This window comes from Lonchura striata, chromosome 1 (genome assembly GCF_050655825.1).
Source record: "Lonchura striata isolate lonStrDom1 chromosome 1, ASM5065582v1, whole genome shotgun sequence".
NCBI classification, from domain to species: domain Eukaryota; kingdom Metazoa; phylum Chordata; class Aves; order Passeriformes; family Estrildidae; genus Lonchura; species Lonchura striata.
In genome coordinates, this window is record NC_140703.1 from 101,900,816 (window position 1) to 101,927,058 (window position 26,243).

The window sequence follows — 26,243 nt, forward strand, 5'->3', positions numbered from 1 at the left end:
TTTGCATTGGCACGTTCAGTGTATTGGAAACTGCCCTTCGGTTTATCAGTGACATTCCTGTGTGCTAAATAACTTGGTTTTTTTCTAAAGACATGCAAGAGCCTGCTAAAAGCTCCTATTGCTTCCTGTCCTGGATCAGCACTTCTTACAAAACATGAAAGATGGAAGTTTATGCTAGTTAATAACCTAAAAGCTTAATTTACTTTCTTATATAATCCAAAGGGTGCAGCTCATTTTGCTTTCAGTGTAAGCTTGTAATTAAAATGAACCCCAATTCCACATATGCTCCTGCTCAGCACTGATGTATCAGGTGAACTGAGTATCTATGGCTGAAAACCAAAACTGATGTGATATGGACAGGTAACACTGTCGAGCCGTGAGACAGACTGCAAAGCAAACTGGACAACGTAACCCATGGTACGTGGGAGCTTGACAGAGGCAGCCACAGGGTGACCATCACTGTGGCCCTACCCCAGAAGAACAGCAGATGTTTAGGAAAGCCTCTTTGAGTTAAATTTAGACTTAAATAAGTGAAGACACTCAAGACAACAATCAACTTGCCTGAACAATCCAGAAATTCCTACTTATTCTTTAGCTCTCCCCAACCCTTCCACACAAGACAGGAAATTCAAAGACCAGAATTTAATTTTAAATTAATTTTAGAAATGCCTGAAGATGTTAATTTTTCCCCATGCTTTTGCTGATAGCATGAAGCAGTTCAGTTCTTTCAGAAAGGTGGAGAACAGATTCATCTGACATACTTTTGGTCGAGACCAGGACTGTAAACATTGCATTGACTTGTTCAGAATTCTGTGAAAAGAACTGAGTATTCAGTCTCTATTATCCAGAAATCTCTCTCAACATGTAGTTTAATTTTCAAATTAAGTGGTACTACCCCACAATTTAACATCCACTTAAATAAATTTCATGTTTAATGTGGCAAGCTTTCCAAAAACTTGCTAATTTATTGCTTTCTCTACAATTTAAATGGATGTAAATAACTAAACTTGGACACAGTATCCTCAACATTTTTTAATGAAGTGCTCAAGAACAGGTTAAGCACTGTAATAAAATTTCCCTTTTTTTTAAGCCAGCACTGTGTGGCCTCTTCTTTCCTCTGTTAATGCAGGCACTAATTACATATGAACACAGCAATGATGTAAAAATGGACATTTATTACAATTAAACCAATGTGACAGAGGTCAAACAGTTTGTCACAATCACAACAAAGCTTAATCCAGCCAAGCACATATAAGTGACAGTGTAAACTTTAAAAACATGTTTAATACATATAAAATTGCTTCTGGTTTGACTTAAATCCATTTTACCACTACAATCTTACACACAGGGTCCTTTCACTACCTCTCTACCCTCATCTATCCCTGCCAACTGTGCACTGGGGAAATGCCCTGGGACAAAACCAGCCTCTGGTCATCTGGAATTTGTGTGTAAATCCTAGAATGGGCAGCCGCAGACAAGTTCTAATGGCTTGAGTTCACAGGCACCAGCCTGGAACTGCCACAGGAGTGGCACACAGCCTGGGCCTGGCTGGCTGCTGTGGTTGCTCAAGTATTGATGCTGGGGTCTGGCTCTGGGGCCTTAAAAGTGGCACCACTGCACTTTTCCTTTGGCTGGGTACTACTGAACCCACTCTCCAGCTGGCCACACAAGTGCTGCTGCCAGCAGCACTGCCAGAGCTAAGCTGTGTGAAAGCATGGCACCACTCGGGTGAACAAGCCATAACTCCTAGGGGAACCTCCCCTCCATGGGGACAGGCAACAGAACTTGGCCACTCCCAGGTGTAGACTGCCCCTGTCTCCCTCAAAATCACACACAGATCACATTTTACTGAGAGTCTGTTCAAAGTGTCAAAATATTACTGGATAACAGTTTACATGATTTGTAGTGAATATGCTATACAAATCTAATGTTTAAGAGCTCTCACTGTAAATTCATTGTTTCAACTACATCATGCAGGAGTATTGTAAGGGATGTGTCACATGTTTAACGTGTTGATCAAGAAAAGCAGTTAAATGACTTTGACTCTTAGTGTGTCCTAAGGTACCTATACACCCAATAAAGCATAACTACAAAACACCAAAAAATACAAATTAATTGGTAGACTTCAAAATAAAGTAATAAAAGGTCCCTTCAGTAAAGCTTCTACTTTGAAAGTATTCAGTTTTCATTATGTATCTCTCTATTCAGTTAGAAAGCTGACTTCCCTTTTCTTGTGTACATGGTCAAAGTAAGCCAATATCAGACCTAAAAACAGTTTCCTTATTCAGTCTGGGTTGGTTTCCCTTCTCTCCTACATGCATTCCCTTTGGAGTATAGTAACTTGCACAGTTTTGCTCAAGGTAGCTACACTAAAATACACCTTCATGTCTAGTGAGTTGATCAGTTTTCTGAAAAAAACAGTTATCACCTTAACAGTTTTTTACCAGTTTGATATGCAGATCCTGGCAGGATTCTTTGGTATAATGACAAATTCAGTAGTAAACAGATATTTCCAATCTTTATGCAACAACTGAAATAAGCAGAATAATCACAAGTGGTGACTAAAATGTAGATGAACAAATTCTTTGGTTGCATAAACATAATTTCTATACCGTAGCATTTCATATTTGGAGTTGTCCATGTAGTTTCTTTTCATTTAAGTAGTCTATGCTTATGTCATAATAATACATTTCCTGAAGTCAAATTCTCTTATAAAAAACAGTAGGCTTATCGAAGTCAAATGCAATTTTCCTATAAATGCAGTGAAGGGAAACACTGAGTCAATTTAAATCTAATTCCTTTCATTTATAAATTCTGAACTTAAGATTTCTTGTTCCCTTTTTAAAAAGAAGTATTTTTGTATTGTTCTTGTAGGCCTGAATGAAGCAGCTTAGCAAAACAGTAATACTGACAAACAGCATCTTACACCATTAGCTAAACATTACAATGAAGGCAGTGAACATTTACAGTATGAAACACTGAGATGGCATCAGCTGAAGAGAAGATTTATGTCAATCCAATTTCTTCAAGTACACTACGTGGGGTCTCTGCTTCCTAGGGAGGGAAAATTTGAGACAGTAGTAAATGAACACTGTTTCTAATGAGCAGCGCTGTACATGAGTTAGTATGGAAGATGCTGAATTGGAAAAGAAAGCTGAAAAGACATGAAAACATGGAAGCACTGCAGTTTGCAAACATGGTATTAGCTGCACTAGTCACAAAGCTGTTATTTAGTCTGCTATGGTTCACAGGAATAGCTGATAGATTTTATGGCCTTTAAGCATAATAAAAATAAAACAATTTAGATCTATCAGCAGAGAACAAATCACAAACGAGTAACAGAGGAACTGGGGAGGGATGGGGAAGGATCTTGCAATGGAGTCAGTGATTGTTGTGGTGAATAGTTTCAAGGGTCTCAAAAATCTGTTTGGGAATAAGAAATAAGTGGATGAATGAAACTACAGATGCAACTAAGATACAGTATCCCTTAAGATATTTATAAAAGTTTGTTTGGTTTTTCATACAGTGATCCCATGTTTAATTAATAAAAACAGGTCACAGTACCTTAGTATGCCTGGTGTCAAACTGATCCCTTTCAAAGATGGAGGGGTTTTTAGGACAGGAATTTTATTATTCTACACCAGGCATAACTTTTGGGTTAATTCTAATCTTAGAAAGCTTTCCTTAGATTCAGAGAAAGTTGTTTAATACCAAATTCCAAAAATCATCAGCTTTGTATTCATTACTTCCATCTGAAAGGAAACGGCTTAAACTAGAAACATTAGGCTGAGCTTTTTTTAATAACTATTAACAATGCCATGATAAATAAAAGGGGATACTGTGTCCATATCTAAACAAAAGCTTTAACATCAAGAGTATGAATAAACTTACTTTAGCATCCTAAAACAAGACATGTCATGCAGCAGAAAAAAAAAAGGCAGATAACAGTTAAGGCAGCCAAAAAATTATTTTTCAACTGCTTTGCAAATATTAATTAAAAAATAATGTAGGTAAAACACAAAATTAAGGACCTCAAACCTTGCAAATACCATCAGAATATTGTCTCTATCAGCCTTGACTGTGTCACACAAAATGATCAAGTTTACTATCATCATTCAGCTCATATATAAGGTGATTCAGCAGTGAAGTAACAAGATATGATACTTTAAGTAGACTTCATTGAAAAATCAGTCAGAGCTTGGAACAAGTATATTGAGATGGCTTCTAAAATCCAGCAGGAAATAAAAAATTGCAATAAAAAGGCAAGTTAAATCTGAAAACAAGATTCTTGGTGTATTAAAGATGTAGCGTTGGCTTATTTTTTCCCCTCACTGATGCAATATTTAAATATCCTTAGAACTGCAGTGACCTTGAAAAAGCCAGACAGGATGGCAGGATTAAAGATTTACATGTGTATTTTAACAAATCCCCAAAAGGAGGCACTGACTAAAGAAATGGCTATGTAGCATTTTTAATGTAACTTTTTGTATTATATTCCCAGATTACTTTGTTAGATTCATTTTAGAAAACACATACCTCCCCTATCCACCAACGTAAGGTATTTTACTCAAGAAATCCTATACTGTTAACTAACTATGGCACCAGAACTCAAGAGTATTCTACAAGAATACAACTTCTCAAGCATTTCAGGGCCTTCAAAATATTTGAAATAAATTAGCTTTTTAATTTTAAATTTATTAGACAGCAGTGGGCACTTAAGAGTTACTCAGGAGTACAACAGGATATTTACCAAGTTACCTGAAAACAAAGTTCTTTATAGCTGTGAAGAACTACAGAGCAGTGCTGCCACTGTTTTTAGAGCAGTTTAGTATTGTTGTTCTCACTGCCATTTCAAAGTCTGAGATGATTTTCAGAAGGCATATGCTTAAACACTACATTTCTTCATGTAAACCATGGTCACTGGCTAACCATTAAAAGCAAACCATTTCAAGAACACGAGCTACATGTCCACAGATATGTCACCCATAGAACTCAGACATATTTTAATTTTTTTTCACTAAAGTAGTAATCTTTAGACATATGTGCCTTCCTCATCATTAAAATAATCTCAAGGAACACCTAAAGGTTAATGTCTTTTGCTAGAAGAACAACTTCATTAATTATTACTTTTAAAGAAACAAATAGAATGAATTAAGTTTCATTCACATTATTTGTTTTACTAAGTGTCAAACATTTTATCCAATTCTTAGGCAAAACATTCTGCAGTGCTATATACTACCTGCAGCTCAGAATCACCCAAGGCAAACAACAAATTTAAAATATCAGAACACAGATGAGGAAAAAAGTCATTCACATGAGACAAAAGTGCATGCAATACTTTATTTCAAACATGCCAGAAAAGCTAATTCATTACCTAGTCATTTAGAAGCAAGCAGCTGTATACAGATAACAAGAAAAACAGCATCTCATTACAGCTCAATGCACAGCATTTTAAGCCAACAGGCATGAAATAATGCAGGCTAAAGCAGCATTAACAAGACATCCAAACACATTGTTAATGGCTTACAGAAAAAAGGCAAACTTGGAAATGGAAAACCACTCCTATGATCTTGTTTTCTAAGATTTCAGAATGCTGCAAATCCAATCCAAATCTTTTGTCTAATCCCCTAAATCCCCCATTTTTTTGTCAGTTTAACATTTGGAAGGTAGTGCATTACCACATATAGTACGGGGAACTAGCTTGTTTGTGATTCGTTTTAGAAACTGCCTCCTTGATAATTCATGGAAACTATTTTCAGAATCAGTACTGGTTTTAGGTTAGGTTTTTTTAGGTTACAAACAGGACACATTACATGTCCTCTCATTCTGCCCACTTTTCAACTGAATGCACTTATATTCACCCTCGTGGCAGTTTTCCCATACACAACGCAGCCTGCATTTAAAACTGGAAATGCCCATTTAAGAAGGCATATTACAAGTTAATGGACTTAGATCTTTCCAACCCTAACCATTAATGGTTGGACTCAATAGGCTTAGAAGTCTTTTCCAACCTTAATGATTCTGTGATTCCATTATTCATTTGTAAAGCAATGACACTGTTCTCTCTTTCAGTGGCAGTAACACTTAAATTACTCACAAGAGCAATCTGCACATTTAGATACAAATGTTTTCATTTCAGATTTACCCATCATTCTCTTTGACCTAAGTAATTCTGCCCCCCTCCTTCTTGTAAGGTCAGTCACACTATTGTGTCAGTCTTCAGAAAGGGACAGTGTTATGTGCACCTTTAATTAAGATGCATGGTCTACACAGAATTTAATTCAGCATCATTTAATACTTGTGTGTATACACATTTCACATGATACTTCTTCACTACTTTCTCTGTAAGTCTTATCTTCACCTACAGACTTAAATTAAGAATATGTTTAAATACCACCACAACCTATTTAAAATATAAATGTAGGTTGAGTTATGTTACAATATAGGTATTGCAGTATATAGATGTTTAGCTCAGAAAATGCTACAGAACTTTTAAGCATAAGACTTCAAGCTTACACACAATAAAAAAGTTAAACCATATGGCAACAAGCACAAGTTTTGTTGGAATGAGACGTGAAGAGACAACACTGTAAAACAGAGGGGGAAGAGAAAAGTACAACAGCAGAGAATGGTTGTGGCATTCTATTAGATTCAGGATGACTGGATTCAGCAAGCTGATGATAATGTTCTGTCATGAGTAAGTCACAGGTCTATCTCCTCTGAAATTCTGCATGCATGATGAATGAAGCCATTTAGTACACTGGTACATTAAAGTATTCATGACGTGGCTACAAAAGAAATGTACATATTCTTATACATAATAGAAAGGTGGACAGATATGCAAGAAAACAAAAATATTACCTCGCTATTGTATCTCTGACATTAAAAGGACATTTGATACAGAAATACAATATTGTATTTTTGACTACTCTAGATGTCCAGGGCGAAGGGTAGTGAGGAGAATCATAGTTTTACCCTCCCCATACTTTCATGCTGTGTCCAACAACAGACAGAAAAACTTCATATGATAAATACTTTATTACATAAGCTCAGAGTTTCTTCTTAGCCAAAAACAGTTTGATGCTCCAGAGATGGACCACCCTATCTATTACTTGTCCCTGCATCAGGCACTGCCTGTTGGCTTCCGTCAGAGACAGGCACTGAGCGAAGTGGCATCTGACATCACCCACCACATCTGCTCCAATAAAACACATGTTTAGAGATACCAGGCCTCCAGAACATGGCTGTGAGCACACCATGTCAGGGTAGTACAGCGGTGGAATTAATGGTGACAAAAATTGTATTTTGTAGAAAGAGAGTCTGTTTAGAAAAATTGAGGTCTCTGATACACCTCTCAAAGCAGGCAAAGTTTTCTTGGCTTTTGGATTATCCTGCTGAATTCAATATACTCTTGTATGACTGGTATGAACATTAGTATTCAATCTGCTGAAAGATGAGATAGAAAGAAAGCAACACTCAATCTTAATAATGGAGTTACAGTAATTTAGGAGCATCGGCCCCACATATTCTGATTAAACTTTGTCTGCAGTGAAAATATGCAAAACTCAACTTTCTACATGTCAGTTTCCATCTTTGATCCTGCACCAATTACAGTCTTCAATCTATTTTCGTATCCCACTTCCCAGAATGGCAGAAGTTTTAAAACAGAACTGAGAGTTCCCACAGACTTCTAAACTGTCTCCTCTGTGCCATTTCAGTTTATTCACATGTCCAAGCTTCCACGTTTTTAAATTCTATTCTCAAATTACAAAAAAGCACAATAAAAATATTCCAGAAGATGTATAGTTTTTATACTATTTTTCAGTATCAGTAATCTGAAGACCATGTCACAGTAGCTTAAATTACCCTGACAAGGCTAACTACAAATCCACTAGCTATAGCACCTATATAACTGTCACAGTTACAAGTAAGCTATATGATTCATGCTATAAATTTTAGATTCAAAAGAATTTGGTATATAACAAAGAATTACAAATGTGAATTTCAACACTTAACACCTCTCGCATGGCCTAAGTAAAAAGCATCAGTCTACATTAAAATCAAAACTCTGCCACATATTCCTAACTGGAAAAGGCATTGCATGATAACAGCGTATGTTTTAATGGAGTAGGATTTTTGACTAAAAAAAGTACTAACTTCAGAATTCCTGGAGCCTTCACAGACTAATATTCCCAGAAAGGTCTCTAGGGAAAACTTCTGCTGTACTTACACTGGTTCATGAAGACAAATGAAGAACAGGCATACTGTAATAATCTAAAATGCCCAAATTTTATCTGAGTTACATATGCACACATGTGATTCCCCTCTTCCTTGTACCATTGGAAATGTGGAACCATCAAAGTTGGTGCCTTCACTGAAATGCCTGTCAAAGCTCCTAACAGACTTCTTATTTTTACATTAGCTCTCTGGACAGAAAGAATGACAGCAGCTCATTCTCTTTCTTATGAAGCTGACTGCAACCCACTGTTGTATTCAAGGATTATGTGTGTACACATTCTTAAGCATCATTTTTTGGCCTGGAAACACTGACTATATCCCATTTTACACAACTGTAAACATCAACAAATGATGTTTAAATCAATAAATAAGGCCATGGAAGTGCTAATTTACGTACTTTCCCAGCTTGCACAGTCCCACACAGTCCTGGCATTTTCCCCACCCTCTTTGTATTGTCAATGGTTTATACCTTGAGGAATTTGCCATCTTTGATGTTAAAATCATGGTACACAAAATTAGATTATTGACTCACATTACTGTTGTGGGATTAGTGCCTCATCTTCACAGAAACTTAAGAGTTTACTGATAAAGCAAGACAGATTGTCAGACAACAGGAAGAAAGTGGTTATTTCACTCCTGGTGGCTTTTTAGTTTACATAACGTGTAAACACCACCTGCAACTAGACTAGCAATAAACTGACGTTTTGGAAGTTAAACTAAAAGATTAAATGGAAGACAACAGTAATGGAGACACAAAGTGGTAACGCAGCAATATTGAGAAATAAAACTGGCATTCCAGTGAGGCCTCTGTACCCCACCAAGGACACCCAGGACCATCCCACACAGAGGGCCTGGCACTGTGGGCAGCCTGACAAACAACCGAAAGGAAAATAAAGTTGTGACAAATTGTTTGCCATCACAGAACTACAGCACCTCACAAGTCTGAACTATGACTGATCTTCTTTTGTGCCCCCTACTACATTACACTCCAGAGCAGCTGGCCTGAATACCAGAAAAAGAGAGTATGGGGAATGGACAGGTGTCAAATTCCACAATCAGTATCTACACTACCTTGCTTTCCTTCGGTGGGAACGTGCAGACCTCAAGGACATGCTTCACAGGCTCAGATGCCATTTAAGATAACAATCTAGATCTAATGAGTTTATGAATTAGTTGATCTAGAAGCCAGGGAAAAGGCAATAGTATCCTCACAGCACAATATAAGGGCAAAATAACATGAAATACCATCTCTGAAAAATCATCACGTAGAACTCTGGATACAAACCATTTATCTGACTTTAACACTCAGGTCTTAGATCCTAGTACTGCCACAAAAGTAACAGCTCTACAACACAAGCTGTACATTGTAGAATTGCAATATTTTAAAAGTTACTAAAATTAATCTTCTTCAAAATGACATCTGTGTTTACAACTCATTTTAAAAAGCTAATAATACTCTCTGAAATTGTCAGCCTGAGTCATTGGAGATTTTTTAAATTAGAAAAATGGTAGAGTTTATCTGAGTAAACAGAACTATTTATCCAGTCCAACCCAACTGACATTTTCTCAAACCAAATCTGTCATGACCCAAACTAACAAAAAATCATAGCCAAAATAAAATTAGAATGGCTTTCATTTAATCCAGTCCCCCGAACAGTATACCTATAACTTTCCTGAGAGATATTTCATCTATTAAAGGCATCAAGTGATGCCTTTTTATTGTGCCTCAGGCAATCTACTTAAATGCTACATTATCATCACCACTGGAAAATTTGCCTAACATCTACTTTGAACTGCAATGTAAGGTATTTTATGTTTGTAGTGGACAAGAAAACTATGCTATTTCCTCAGGCAAGAGAGAGGAAAGAAATTCTTTATGTCTATACCAAATTCTCACAAGTTCAGTGTGTTGCAGGGCTGCCATTTTACTGATGGCATCTCCTGGAAGTGACACAGACTTCAATACTTCACACGACTTTTTTCAGGGAAAGTTTGCTTAGGTTATTATTTTAACTTCTTACCCATCAAAACCAGCACAAGCCTGTGAAGGCAAACCATGTTAAACTGCATACAAAAATTAGAACTGCCATATTTTGATAAAGATTTGGCTTTTTTCTTCACTCAGCATCTAACAAAACCCTAGCTTGAACAACATACAAGATGTGGGTTCATGGAGTGTATGATAGTTTGGGAAGAATTCTACAGAAGCAGGCTATTGGGAAATCAAGAGCAGAGGATGAGGGTTTATGTTTGGAAACATGAAGTTTTTGCACTAGGAAGAGAGTCACAGTTAACAAGCACTTCCTTAACAATGCTTCAAAAGCAATTACTTTTACACTCCACTTCTGAATCATTATTAGGCAATATTTCTAATGAACGGCTGCTTTAGGAAATTACTGTTGTTCACTTGCCTTTTCAAGGATTTCAAAACAGGAGAGTACCTGTTTCCCAACCTTTAGTTAGCTAACTGTTCAGAGACTTCTATTAGATAGATGGGTTTGGGTTGGAAGGGAGATTTTAGATCATATAGCTCCAATCCTTGTGCCATAGGCAGAGACACCTTCCAATAGGTCAGGTTGCTCAGGGCCCATCTAGTCTGGCCTTGATATTTCCCACTAGGGCACTTTTATTACAAAATTCTATCTTTACTTTCAAGGAAGAGCGAAGTGTTTCCTCAGAGAACCTAGAAGCACTGAACATCTTCAAAGGTAAGTACTAACTACAATGCTCTTACAAAAAAAAGAATAAAAAGCCCACAAGTAAACAAATAAGAAGAATATCATCTCCTAGTCAAGATCTTGTCTGCAGCTTTCTATACAGAGAAAACAAAAAAATCTTCAAGATCGATGCAAACCGGTCAACAGAATTCTCAACTAGAGTATGAAAAAGCAAGCTGTCCTGCAAATGTTATGCAGCAAAACATCCGAGCACATGGACAGACTGTGGCTCTAAAACATCGCCTCAATAGACCAGAGCAGAAGGCTGCCTGCCTCTCTCCCAAAAGCACTACAAAGATCAGTTGAAGGTTTGTGTACTATAACCGGATAATAGCAGGCGCTTCCTGCCTCTTAGCTGCTGCTCTGATCTGCCAGCTCAGAGGTGATAATCACTCTGGGACGCTCTCCTTCACATGTGCCGATCAGTTGCTACGCAGCGAGCCAGGAACAAGCAGAGCCCAGCCTTCCGCAGTAAGGATGGTTCTAAGAATCCATCAGAGGCTCCACCTCGGCACCACGAAAACACAACTACTTTAAACACATATTACGGCTGAATACTTTGTATTGTGAAGTTAGAGCCAAAATTATTAAAAATCACGGAATTCTTCATCAGATAATCCAACAGTGCCTGTATGTTTGGCAAACTGCCAAACTATGCACAATAGGATTCATTAATGTTTTCTTTCAGCACTGCAAATACAGGTTTGCATCGCTTATTCTCCTTCGCTTAAGGAAGCATTTCTCCAACTTCAGGGCTGTTATCTTTGACGAGCTGACCAGAATATACTGCTGCAATAAGCCATGTCACGTCCAATACTATATTAAGCTTCCATGGCATTTAAGCATCCCCCTTCCTTCCTGGTACTACAGCACTTTGTGTTCTTACAATTGTTTGGACAAATGTTTGCAGGCACAAGTTGTAAACATGGAAAAGAAAAGCTGCTGACTATATGTTTTTAAAAATAAGCAATCCGAATTGGATCAGTTTAAAGGGATATGAAATCCAGTTCTAGAATGGTTGTAGAAATAGCTTTTCTGGCACAATGGAAAGAGGGAGGGAAAGGACAGCTGAAAACTCCAAAAGTCAATACTGCTACTGAAGCTCCTCATTGCACTCCTATGACTCAGGCCAACAGCAGGGGTGCAGCATATGACAAGTAAATTAGATCTTACCTAGACATGCTGACTTGGGAGTTCATAGCAGACAGCGAGTCAGGACAAGATGTGTGGAACACTGGCTTTTTAAAGCACTTAGATATTGTGAATTTTTTTTTTAAATAGGATGTAATTTAAGCAGTACTATCAACTTCAGCAAAAGTCCTGGCTTGCCAAAAGCAGCTCTTTCTACTTCCCTTTTCAGTGCCACTGCTTTTTTCCTCCTGGCAATTCGCTCATGCTCCCTCTGCATTGAGCTCAAGTTTTGGCTAACACGCTAGGAGCCCCAGAACCACAGGGCAAGCAGATCAACACAAAGGTGGCAGTAAGAACGGACCCAGCTGTCTCAACAACAGTCACTGTCAGCATGAGTTTGGGTGAAGCAACCTGCATCCTGACTCAAGACCATGACTTTACCACTGCAAAATGTTCTCAGTAGAAAGCAGCATTTCTACACTGAGCAATTTGAATTAAGATGCATGGTCTACACAGCATCAAGATTTCACGTGGTTTTTCAACATTATGCAAGGCTTACCATAAATTTCACCATATTCTCTATGAAACCAACTACTTCTGAATATGTGGCTTACTACAATTGCCACATAGAACATGTAGTACTCAACACCCTAGTTTATAATAAAATCTCTCTAAAACAGCCAACAACAACAAAAAAAAACCAAGTTCTACTCATTCTGGGCTTGGTTATGCCTCAGAGTAACAAGGATTAAAGTAATTTAAAGTTGTATAACCAATTAGTTAAACATCAGGTTAATCCAAACACCAAAGCTATGAGTCAAACTCCTCCCATTGCCCTAAGGCAACCTCCTTTACCTCAGGAGATCTTTCTTTAACCCAGATGATCTTCATTCCTATATACAACATGCAGCTCCTTACTGCAGGCTAACTATTCCCCATCTCTGATTATGTGCGACCATCTATCCTGTCCCTCTCCACTCAGCCCATCAAATGCCATTTCTATTTCTCCATATTCTGAGGAACCATGACAACCTTGTAGATTAGAGTCTGAACAAAGCAACTATTCCTTCACTCCTGCCAGGGAACAGTACAGGCCAGGAAGTAGCCTTCCCATGGGCATCAGATAATACAACTGTGTTTAATGAGGACAAAGTACATTTCTTCAACCAAAACTATGCCCACACACAGAATTCACACAGGGACATACCGTAGGCAAATAAACTGGGGTCACACAATTATCTAAGCCTGAGTTTGTATGTGTCAGAATTAGTCATTGTAGCCATCTGAGACATACAAAAAAATGATTAGTACTCCTAAGGTCTGTTCATAGCACAGGTGACAAACTGTTTAGGTAGCTTTTTAAAGTTCTGAACACAAGGGAAGTTTTATAGGCACAGTTTCAATTCTAACCTCACCATGAGAATCACACTCTTTTTAATGAACTTGCTATTATGAAGAGCATAGAAAAAGCAATAAAATTGAGGGGAAAATGTGGTAAGTATCAAGCTTGAGCACTTAGGTTTTCCTTACAGTTGTTTTAGAATATGTCCAAGTTCATAAAGAAATTGTTTCCAAAAAATGACTATTGGCTGCTCCCTTCTTCCCAACACAAATCAATGGCTGTATCATATACTAGGAAATTCTTAACTGGTACAAATACCCATACACCAACTGTTAATTTGGTTTTGAACATGTTACAAATACTTTTGCCTACTACAATTATTTTCTTTTATCTGGAAACTAAATCCTGGTATTTATAAAGCTGCATATGAAATTAGATCTATTATCACAGTTCAACATTACAAAAGCCAATCTGTTTACTGAACTACTTGTTTATCATTATATCAAGTAAACAGCACACTAATTAAGTTTTCTCCAGCAAATCATTTTCATGTATGTTGTAAACTTTTTTTATGCAAATTAAAATCTTACCTTTATTAGTAGGACTGCCACAACGTATTCCACTTATGCTTTGGACAAAAATATGTTGCAATGCACTATATATGCAAATAAGCTTTGTTCTGTCATGCAGCATCCGGCATTTTGATACACAGTCAATTGCAGCAGCACCCAGTCTTTTTAGGGCCCATTTTCTTTGCATAGCAGATGTAAACAGCTCATTTCCCAATAAATACATGTTTATATGGGCTGATTGTAAGTAAATAAAGCCAAACATCTGTTTAGTTATTAGCTTTGGTATCCATTTCTCTAACTTGCATTATCCCACTTAATTATCAACACCAAAGAAAGCCAGTAGAAGTCAGAGATTTCAAGTTGATGCGGTTAGTACATAAAAGGAAAATAAAAGGAAACACTCAAAGCACTCTTCAAAGACCATCATGCAAGTGTTGCAGAAAGTTAAGCCCATCACCCATTTTCTGTTTACCCTTGCAAGGACTTAATTACACGTGCAGCACTCTTTGCATAGCACCCATTTAATCCATGCCACCAAAATGGTAAACTTGGTAGTTACCAATCATTTAGATGGGGTCAAAAGGGCAAATGCCTTAGATTGCTCTTAATCATAAGATATCCTCAGACAAACCTCCCCAGTCTTCATTCTGGCTCTACAAACAAAATCAAGCAGCAGTGAAAATGTAGTATCAACTACTGAATTTAAAAAAAGGCAAATAAAAACTCAACATCCACCCAATCATGTACAGCTTATTTACATTTAAAATAAGACTTAAAAATATTCTAAACAATATACAAAAGCATATTTAGTTATTTCACTTAAATCTGTTTCAGCTAATGCTATTCTTTAGATTAATACAATTTTAATAGGTTTTCCTAAAAGTCCACTGTTAAGAACGCAAATAGAAATGCATCAGAAAAAAACATCTGTTCAAAGACTTCAAGGAGATGCAATAAAAATCTCTAAAGCTTACTTTTCATTTCTTAACCAGGTACAGGATATTGGAACCTTAAAAGAGTATGTTATAAAGAGTTCTTTAAAAAGCTTCAGTTGTGCATGAAGGAATATTAATTCAAATATTTTACTTTTTTTAAAGAGCAGTTGTTCATTACTGGAACAGATTAAAAGCATAAAAGAATACAAAATCTACATATATTTCATTCAGTAATTAACTGTCACACAGCATTATTATTAACATTAATAATAAGACTTGTTTCATGAAGAAAAGTTTCATTCAACCTATCATCCTTTAAGTAATTTAACAATTTAATTAAAAATTCATATTTATTAAATCACCATTGTTATTTGCTGAGTAGTCACTTTCATGTTGTATTTTTTAGTGCAGAAAGTTCAACATTTTCACTTTAATCAATCCATCAAACAAACTTAAGAATTCTCAGAGTTGTGAACAAAAGGTCTCAGATTTTTTTTGCCTTTTAATATCAAATTTTCAGCCTTTATAAAATGTAATATACACACTTTTATTGTATCTTGATATCCATCACCAAAACTACTACTGCTGCTAGAGAGCTTGGCAAAAAAAATACAGCTTCTCCCTTAAAAATAAATAAAAGCCCTAAAACACATATCAGCAATGTGCCCCAACATCTGTACAACACACAGAGAAGACCACAAAGAAATGAGAATCTAAAACCAAACACAACAGGATGCCTCCTGGGGACATTCGTATTCTTTTCACCTAATATTCTCTGGCACTCTAACACCATCTCACAGGTAGTGAAAATTCTAGGAAAGGATAGTAGCACTGCAATGTGACACATCATCTCAGACAACAGAGTAAAAATGGAATTTTCTCCTCACAATCCCAAGATCCAAACATTAACATTGATCTTTTCAACATCCTGCCACATCCAATGAAATTGTTCTATTAAAACGCAGATTAATGTGAGCATTCAGAAAGAGCACCTGATATTGAAGATAAGATACTCCTTACTCTCAAGCAGCCTTCTGCAATTGTTCACTGAATTTACCATGTTAATTGACAAGCAGCACATGACTAAACTCCTGAAAACAGCTATGGCACGTGCAGCCATAGCTGCTAAAATACTGCCAAAATTTTCACTGCACCGCCCTGACACAGTGCTTCTATTGCTGAGGACAGGAGACTGTCTCTGGAAAAGAATCTATCATTTTAATGTACAGAATAAATACATCCTTATTAGAATTACAATCTGCAAATACTTTCAGTGTATTGTTAATATATCCCCAACAGTTTTACAAGAATTCCTTATATCAATAAATGATCAAGTTCACAGTTTGCAAACTGATCAGTATTGGAATTCACATCAGAGAGGGTACTGCAGTTATGAGACAGCAAGGACTGCCTATGCTACTTTGTCTTATTTTTAATTGAAAGTTTCTGATGTTTCAATTTGCAAAGCTTAATGAATGCATATTTAACACTTTTCTGAAATACTCCTTCAACTTGAGTCTAAAGATCTTCTAATTTTGATTTCTTTGATGCAATAGAATTAGTCACATCTTACACGCATACAACACTTAAACAAAGAAACAACAACAAAAAAATCAGACTGAGCACAGGAAGAGGTCAAAGCATGATATGCTAATTTCCTGGATACTCAATGCCACTTTTTCAAGAAGATATTTAAATCTCAAAAGTGTTAACCTCCTCTTCTCCCATTAATATTCGGGAAAAAGAGACACAGGTTCTACTATTGATTTTCTGGAATACTTCCTATTGCTTTAAACATGAAAGTATGATTTGGTCAGTATTTGCAGGAAAGCCTATTTTGCTTTCCTGCAAGAAGGAAAAAATTAAAATTATCTATTAAAAATACAGAAATATCAAGGTTTCAGACCTGTCTGCTACAATTAAACTCACAGTCTTTAGAGGTTTTCTCCTAAGAGCTGCATGCAGCACTCCAAGGTAGAAGGGCAGAATCCCCTCCCTTGGCCTGCTGGGACACTGCTACTGATGCAGCCCTGGTTAGAACTGGCTTCCTGGGCTGCAAATACACATTGCCAGGCCATGTCCAGCCTCTCATCCACCAGCACCCTCAAGTCTTTCTGAGCTGCCCTTGACCTGCTCACCCTCCAGCCTGTACAGATACCAGGGATTGCCTTGACCCAGGTGCAGCATCTTGTACTTGATCTTATGGAACTTGCCAAGATTCCCAGGGGCACACTTCTCCAGTTTTGTCCAGGTCCCTCTGGATGGCATCCCATCCTTCACACGTGTCAACTTGTACCATTCAGCTTGGTGTCACCTGCAAATTTATTGAGGGGGCACTCAATCCCTCCATGTCATTCACCAAGACCTAAAACACCACTGGTCCTATTACTAACCCCTGAGGAACACCACTGAAATTCACTGGGACACCAAGCCACTGACCACTATCCTTTGGATGTAAATGTCCCATCAAATCCACCCTTCTTGAATTTAGAGAGAGCAAGATAAATTACATCTGTAGCCCTCCCCTGGCCCACTGATGGAGTTGCTTCATTATAGAAGGCCAATCCATATAAGGGGTTGGCAGGACTTGCCCTCGGTGGAGCCATGCTGGCTGACCTAAATCACCTCCCTGCCTTACACATGCCCCAGCACAGCTCCTTCCAGCTGTGGACAGCAGTCTGGATGACAGGTTGGTAGTTTCCAGAGTTCTCCTTCCTACGCCTTTCAAAATGGGTACAAAGCTTCCCTCACCTGGGACCGCATCTGATTGCCATGACTTTTTTGAGCATCATGCAGAGTGCCAAATACTCTTAACAGCACTATAACCCCTTTCTTCTATAAATACATCTCCAGAGACTGAGTTCTGAAACACATTTTACAAAAGCTACCAAAAACACTACAACTTGTTCTTCTGTGAGTTGGGAGGGATTCCAAATCCATAAAAATCACAGCCATTTCCTAATCCCTAAATAATGTACTAACAATTTATCATTTCTCATTCACAGTAACTCTGGGATGTCCCCATATATATGTAGCTTCTAAAATGTAATTGTAGATCATTATCTGTGTCTAAAATCAAGCAGATACATGTCTTAAAATTGCAGTGACCAACTGATCAACAAAGCTGACTACCTGAAACTGAGATGGAAGTTAAATGTGAAGAGCAGATGGTAGTCAAGGCAGCTGGATCTCCATGATAATAAAAGATTCCATTATTCATTCTTGTTTCACATTCAGAAGAACACAGGCACAGCCAAGGCAAATAATGCCACTGCCAACTTAGGAAGGCAGTCTATTTCAACAGTCCATATTTAAGAAACTACATTAAGTGAAGAATGAATTAATTGCATTCATTGTGGTCAGTTTCTCAGGCAAATGGTAATAAAAAGGTGCTTACAAATGTTGTTTCCTAAACCAGACAAAATCCCTTATACTCCCACCCAGTGGAGGCTTAAATTTAAGAATTTTCTTTTGCCAATGTTAATGACAAAATGAAGGAGTTTTGGCATATCTCAAGAACAACGTAATACCTACTATTATGCATACTTTCAAACCTATAGTCTCCAATAAGCACATTTCATCTCCAGTAAGAAAATTCTCATAGCATATGCAGGAAATTCAACAGAGTTTCATTTCCAAATATGCTAATTCTAAAACCAAAAGCTTTCATCTAAGTAGCAACCCTAAACATCTAAGGCAAGTCAGCCGACATGAACACTGTCAGCACCCTTCTGGATGTAGGACGAGGCAAAGGTTTGAAATAGCAAAGAAAATAAGGTTAATTGATAGCTTATCTTTCATTCTTCATGTGGAAGGACTAGTAAATACTGCCTGAGGCCAAACTGCAAGAGCCTAAGGGGAAAAAAAAAACGTTCACACAGCTTTTTAGTTTTTGATCATTACTGAAATAGTGACAGAAACAAGCAAGTGTGATTTGTGGATAGACTCATTGGCCTTTTTATTTAGAAATCCCTTTAAAAAAATATGTATTTTTAGATATTTAGATGTTCTGCAATCAAATACTAAAAAAAATCAAAAATATCCTACAAAGGAACAGTGGTGAATAAAATGGGGATAATTTCCAAAATACTTTTCTACAATTTTCCTAGGATAATCAACAAAAACCATTTTCATTCATAACCAATGTTTAGGAAATTTTTCCTACTTCAAATGAAGAGGAGCAAGTCTGTACAGACTTGCTTTAAAATACATACATGACTGCTCAGTTTAAATATTATAATTATTAACTCCTTGATTTCAGCATTTTAGCACAGTAAATGACCACACACTTCTAAGCACCATATTGAGTTACTCAAGCCATCAAAAAAAAAAACCAAAAAACAAAACAAAACAAAAAAAAAAAACCACAAAAAACTGAGCAATTAGACTTTTGAGAGAAATAAATCAAATCCTCTCTTTTGTATAGAACATCTATCATTGGTAGTTTCACGCCTTACAAAACTCAAGTGTCACAAAATTATGCACATTCTTATCTTTTAGCTGTTCCACACATCACATGTATATATTTAATTCATGCAACAACACACTGCATCTACCAATTTCTTTCAGTATAATTGAGTTGTTCACACAAGCAAAACCCATTTTTCAGCAGTGCATGCCTTTGTAATCACTAGTTAAGTATTAAAATCTCTCCGGCAAACAAGATACAAAATCATCAGCAACATGTAAAAACATTCTTTTCAACAGAAGCATTTCGACAATAGAGAGACAAGGAAGAATGGAAGCACTGGAGTTAATTACCTTTTACTACCCTTCATCTGGGTACCACTGCCAGTATTGATGACTGACTACTGATAAGTTATCAGGTGGTAATAAATATGGGGGAGGGGGTAGGGAATGAATACTTGAACTAAGTACATTCCTAAGGAACTAACAAGAACGTGAAGGTGAGAGGGGTTTAACAGGCTGGTGTGTTTCCATCACACCAACTGTAGCAGTCAGTGAAGGTGCTCAGACATAGAAGTACATCCTGGAAAACTCCAACAGAAAATGCACATAGGCAAGGCTATTAAGAACTAATTCACTACTCAGCAATTTATGCTTTAGTGTATTTCCTCTTACCATTACATAAACAGTCACTTAATGGATCTGTAATGATTTTCTTTTGTATAAGTATTCCATACAGCTCTTCATCTTTAAGGTACTTCTGACACCAATGCCTGTAGCATTATTAATTAATAATATTGTGTATTCAACTATATATATGTGCATACATATGTACATATATATATTTGGCAATATGAGTATTCAGGGCCAAATAAAAATTACTTTGTTGTACATAATTCAAAACTGAATGGTCAAAAACAAACACATGACAACCCTGCTAGAAATATGTTTTGCATTTGGAATCACACCATGTTTCAGTCTGGTAGTTCTGAAGTATTCTGGGAAGCAGATATTAACTCAAAGTATTAGAATTCTCCACATGTGAGAAACTTATTTTAACAACTCTGTTGATCAAACCCAGCATTTACATAGGAGCAGTTGATACAAAACCAAACTTCTATAGAAAAGAGTCCAAATTTATTGGAAGCTCAATTTAAATATGAGCCCAGACTTTTACAGGGCTTATAAACTAAAATACAGGTATAGGGAGTATACCTGTATATACCTTTATACTTGATCAACAGTCAATACAACTAAGATTGAAAAACACGGAAGCTCAACATTGGACTCCAGCAGTGCTGTGATACACTGCTACATTCCAAGTTAATCAAAATTATTTAATAAACATTGGCAACTGAAAAATCTCCTAAACATGGGGAAAGGAACAGTAATCAGAGTGAAGCTACCAGGGTTAGAGAAAAGTCTCACACTGAGAAAGTGATATTTCCCTTTGCCTAAGATTTTTAACTTGAAGTTATATTAATACATTAAATTATATTCTCTGTAAAAAGAAAAGGTTTGTTGCTTGGAAAGAAAAATTGTAACAAATTCCTAGAAATATATTTTTTCTTTAGAACAGCCCCACAGAAGTAGTGCAAAAAAGTTCAAAAGCAGTAACAATGAGAAAGAATATAGTTATTCTACTTTATGTGCAATTAACTGTATTTGCAGGAGACAAACTGGAATATATAACTAATTTGTTATATCTGTTTTCATATAAGGAGCAAAAGATCTTAAGAGAATAAACAGATTCTTTGTAAACTGCAACAGGACTTCTGGTTAAGATAATTCCTACAAAGAGTAAAGAAGGACTTAAATTGAATCAGAACACAAGAAGTAAACAGGGTAGCAAATCTGTGTGTAATGGCTGACCTTGTTCATGACAAGAACTTTAATGTGCGGTGGATTTCCATGTATTCTGAAGGGATTAAAAAAACAGCTACCAGGCTAAAGAACACCTTGTGTTTCCCCATCCTACTAATACTATGTCCAACAAAAGACTACCAAGTAGAACACAGAAGGCTTGTAAGACTATTAAGCAATTAATTCATAGGAGAAAATATCAAATTGAAAGTTCACATAAGGGAAATAGAGCTCTATTTTCTCTAAGTTGCTCTATTTCCCCTATGTGGACTTTCAACTTGGATCTATATAGCATCTAGCCAGTAAACCTCAGTACACTTTAAAAAATAAATGTGAACCATCCCTACTAAAACATATGCTCACTGACTTGCCACAAGACTGATGATTCCCCCAGCACACCAGCATTTTTGATTCCCATTCAGACATTCAAGGACCTTAACAGTGTACATTTCAGTAAGAAAAAAAAAAAAAAAAAAAAAGATAAACCCAAAATAACCAGCATAGTATGGAGAAATATGGAGAAATTATATTAAGTTTTTCTATGCCATTGAACCCCTTCACATCAATTTTTTTTTAATGGTAGACATGCAATCCATCATTCCTCAATGATAATAACAAACAACAAAAGCATTCAAAGTGAAAAAACAATGTTCTTATACTTTATTCTGTATATTTCTATGGCACTAATTTACTGCTTTGCCAGTTTGGAAATGTTCCACAGTAAGCAGCCTATAGCAGAAAAGCAGGTCTAAGAACTAATTAGAACTATACCTGAAAAAGTCTCAAAGAAGAGAGTCTAGCTTCTGGATTTCAGCAATGAAAAAGTAAAGAGGTGAACATGCATCAGGTATGACAAAAAAACTAATGGTTAATAAATAAAAAGAAGGAATGGAAGACACATGAACAACACTATGTTAAATAAGCACGACCTACAATTACCTAGGTATAAACACAGAACAGCCACTTGCATTTACTAGCAGAACACGAAGTCACAGTAGGTTACAAGTCAACATGCCAAACAGCTAATATCCTATTGCACACTTATGACAACTAGCTAAAACTACATGCTAAGCATGCTAAAAAGTACCTTCTAGAAGCTTAGAGGAACATGAAGTTTCTGAGTCACAGCCTACCATGCTGACACTTTGGCCAGAGAAGGTGGATTTCCTTACCTCCTGTAAAAGATCGGCTTGTTCGATGGCTTTAAGAACATTTTTCTTGGATGTCTCCTGAACTTCCCCTCCTAAAAGGAACTCATCCAAAATGAAATAGGCTTTTTCAAAATTGAAGATGATATCAAGTTCACAGACCTAGAAAGAACATCAAGCATTACTGCAAAGTGGGAGGATACTCTCACTTGAGGTATATCCTCTCACAAAACTTGTTCAGTTTCACCAAACTTTACCAAAATAAGATGTTAGCCTAAGGTTGTAACCCTGTAAGGACTAGGGCAATAATAAAAATCACAGTTTGGAGGAAAAAAAAAAACTATAGTATTTTTTCTTCAGTTAAAAACAGCTACAGCAAACTCTGAAAAAAGCTTTCACTGTTTAAAAGGCTTCAATTCACACAAGTCTGTAAGACACAGCTCTTCAAGACACAAGAGAACATTCCCTATAAAAGTTATCTTGTTGCGTGCAGTACGCAAAGGCAGCTCACGCAACCTTACAGAAGGACATGAAAATAATCTCAAATTTCTTGTTCAGTCTGTGCATTTCATAGCGAGAAGGACTACAAAGGAAGGCAGAATGAGCATCAGTTTTTCTAGGAGTGTTCATGTACATTACTGTAGCTGTTTGTGATTGCTGTCTGGGTAACCAGATGTCTCTCTCATCTTTCCTTACCATCCCTGCCACTTCACAACCAATTGCCCCCTTTGGAAGCAGACGTAAGAGGTGCCCACACTAGGGCAGTGCCAGGGAGAAGAAAAGCTTCTTGCTGAGAGTAAGATCTTATATGACCCCAAGTGAGACTACCATGAAATGAAATAAACACAGGCAATTAACACCAGATTAATAACCATTCTTCTACCAATCAATAATTTAATTTTGTATTTTAATAGAGGTAACCATCAGTTTGGTTTGGCCAAGCAAGCCACACAGAATGTATTAAAAACACCTTTTCAATTACTAGCTGGTTATGCTCTTGTAAAAGTGCTGTGGGCATAAAACAAAATGACAAAATATAAAGAATCTAACTCACACTTCCAAAATACTTGTCAAGAAGTTCTACATAGCGATGAATAATTTCCAGAGTTATTAGTTCATTGTCCTGATCTTCAATAGCACAGCAGAAATAGAGGCTTGCATATCTGTAATAACAAAATATTCCTGATGTTAGCATATGAACATAAGCAAATGAATGCACTTGAGGAGCATTACATTCTCAGCAGTCCTTCATACTCAAGTTCAGCATTTTGGTACTTCACAACCAAGCCATTCCTACCAAAGAATGGCTGAAAGACCAGAAGACAAACACATGTACAAGGGAGTTGCGTCTCTGACTCAAGCATGACTTCACTCTTTGCCATCCTTTAACTGACAGAACTAAAATAGCCAGAGAGATGGTTGGATATTTCATTTTGTGGCATCATGGCAGAGTTCTGAGATGGCATACTTTCTTTTCTTTCTGTAACATCCATAAACCAGTATACTAATTAACTGATCCAGTGTTCAACTTTCATCATGTAAGCTATACACAGATAATAAAAACCATAGAAATGTCTCAAGAAAGACAGACTGAATTAGCAGGTTTAGTCTTTATACAGAATTTTAAAAATTCAAAAACTCCAAAACTAACACCAACATCATCCACCCCAACTACTACTAAGTAAACAATGCAATCCCTACTAACTGTCCTGGTATCAGACTGATGAGAGGCCATAAAATAGTTTCTAGCAATCCTCTTCCATCTTGGAAGACAGGGAAGTCATAACTTCAGATGTGATTGAGTTGAACTTTAACAAAAAGACCATCCAATTCTACTGTGCTCTCTTATATTTTTGTTCAAGCCATGTTTAAAGAAAGCTGACTAAAAAAAAAAAACAGGAATGAAAGCTGAAAACCCCATTTAGTTTTTTCTAACATGCCAAAACCATACGCCTTTCAGTCACACATGGCACAAACCAGATTTCAAGTACCACCTGTTGTAACTGCTAATTTACATTAACCACAGCTTTTGTTTGCCTCTTTAGAGGAGACAATCGGCCACATGAAGCACTCCTCAGTAGCCAGCCTTACTGAAAAATAAGTAATTCAGATGTGAATACCTAGTTTAAGGTGCATAGTTGTTTCCCATACAGAGAACTCTATGCCTCTTTTAAAGATTACACATATTTTATCAGCTGGGACTTGTCAGATTTTTAGAAGTTAGAAGTTCTGGGAAAACTCCACTGTATTTTCAGTTACACTGAAATTAATCTCCAAGACACCTATACAGTACCATGATCTGAAAATGTCCCCCTTCTCCCACTCTGCTCCAAATGAAATTGCTACGGCTTCAACATGAAAGAATAATCAGAATAGGTTTTACACAAAATCTTTAAACTACTATAAGACATTATTGCCTATCCTACCACAAAGCATGATGGGGGAAGAGAGGAAGACACCTCCAGTGAAGGACACCTTCATTCCCTCTCTATTTCATCTCTTCACCACAGGGATTCATCAGCTCATCAGAAGTCCTATCTGAGAAAAGTTCTTTTGATTTTACATTGTTCTGTTTATGCCTAACTTTTCAAGGACATTTGCAGTCATTGTAGTAACTTGCAACATTCAATCTGTATAAGGAACCTAAACTATTTTTTAAAGTATTGGAAAGAGATATTATGAAGAAAAAACATGCTTTCAAACCTACTAAGGAATTTGTAAGTCAAGCTACATGTTATCATATTTCATTGTAGCAAAAAAGAACATTGACACATTATTTGATATTTGCACTAATCACCAGCACTCAAGCCAAATCCATCTAAACAAAGCCTTTCATTACCTTCAGAAGAGCAGCACTGATTATGATGAAGTGCAGTTAAACTGTTTCCTTATAGTGCTTAAACACAAGCTGAACCATGTACCAGCAGACCTTATCAAATCTGACTCAAATATTTAAAGTTTAGCCACATGGGACAGTCCTTCTCTGCTCCTCTAGTACTTAAGAGTCTCTCTTGACACACAGAACTATTTTATGGAAAAAGAAGGGGGAGGGGAGAGAGGGAGACCAACACAAAATACTTTTTCAGAACATGGTCTGCTCTCAGTGTCCTCATTTAAAAGAGAATGAAACATACTTTCAAAAGACCGTGTTTGGCAGCTAGCAAGTAGACTGCACATTCAAGCCCTGCCAACTGCAGTTCTGAAGAAATAAGACGAAGAAACACACAGTACTCAGTGGTTATCAACACAAAATAGAAGCCTGGGTATCTATTATTATATGCAGAGAATATTTTGGTATTTATTTTTTAAGTAGCAACCATAACTAATGGATCACTACTCAACAAAAGAAAACAAATGCAGATTTAATGAGCCTGAATGGCAAAAGGCAGAAAAGTATAAACAAGTCATACCAAAGGGCATAAGCATACTACAAAGGAATGCTTCAAATCCAAATTCTTAGAGGCATTATTTTAATTTTTTTTCCCCTGCAGGAAGGGCTTCAGAAAAAAAGTGTTCACTTATAATTCACAGCAGACACTGGAGGTTTTGCCAAGTGCAGAAGTTTACACGGACAGTATCCACACAAAGACAAGTAGATTACTCAGGCTCAGAAAGATCTCTGCTCTGCAGAACAGCTTCTTCCTAATGAGCCTGACAAAAACTTTTACATGCACCCAATGAAAAGGCAAACCTTGATAGAAATGTACATACCCAAAAAGTAAATAAAAAGTAAATAAAGTGTAGTGAGTAAGAAAAATTCTGCCTTTTTTATTCCTATTGCAGTTCTGGTCTTTTTCTTATCTCAATAAATATTATTAAAATAATCATTAGACTCAACTCAGTTGCTTACCCTCATTTAGAAAAGTATTTTATGATAAATATCCTCCATT

General features: G+C 36.7%; 1 protein-coding gene across 6 annotated transcripts in view; it reads right to left on the reverse strand.

The window, feature by feature from the left end:
• Window positions 1-1,019: 1,019 nt before the first annotated feature.
• The window catches only part of AP1S2 (adaptor related protein complex 1 subunit sigma 2), a 30,864-nt gene continuing 5,640 nt past the window's right edge, over window positions 1,020-26,243 (reverse strand). For 2 of the 6 annotated variants that reach the window (XM_021532343.4, XM_085585065.1), the window contains exons 3-5: window positions 23,408-23,516; window positions 22,378-22,515; window positions 1,020-3,054 (exon numbers count right to left, since the gene is read on the reverse strand). In XM_021532343.4, coding sequence (XP_021388018.1) covers window positions 3,007-3,054; window positions 22,378-22,515; window positions 23,408-23,516 — 295 coding nt within the window. In that variant the 3' untranslated portion in view covers window positions 1,020-3,006. Of the gene's footprint in view, window positions 3,055-5,326; window positions 6,789-14,559; window positions 14,654-22,377; window positions 22,516-23,407; window positions 23,517-26,243 lie in introns of those variants that run through there. The other 4 variants (XM_021532344.3, XM_085585079.1, XM_085585070.1 and 1 more) reach the window with 3 other exon arrangements.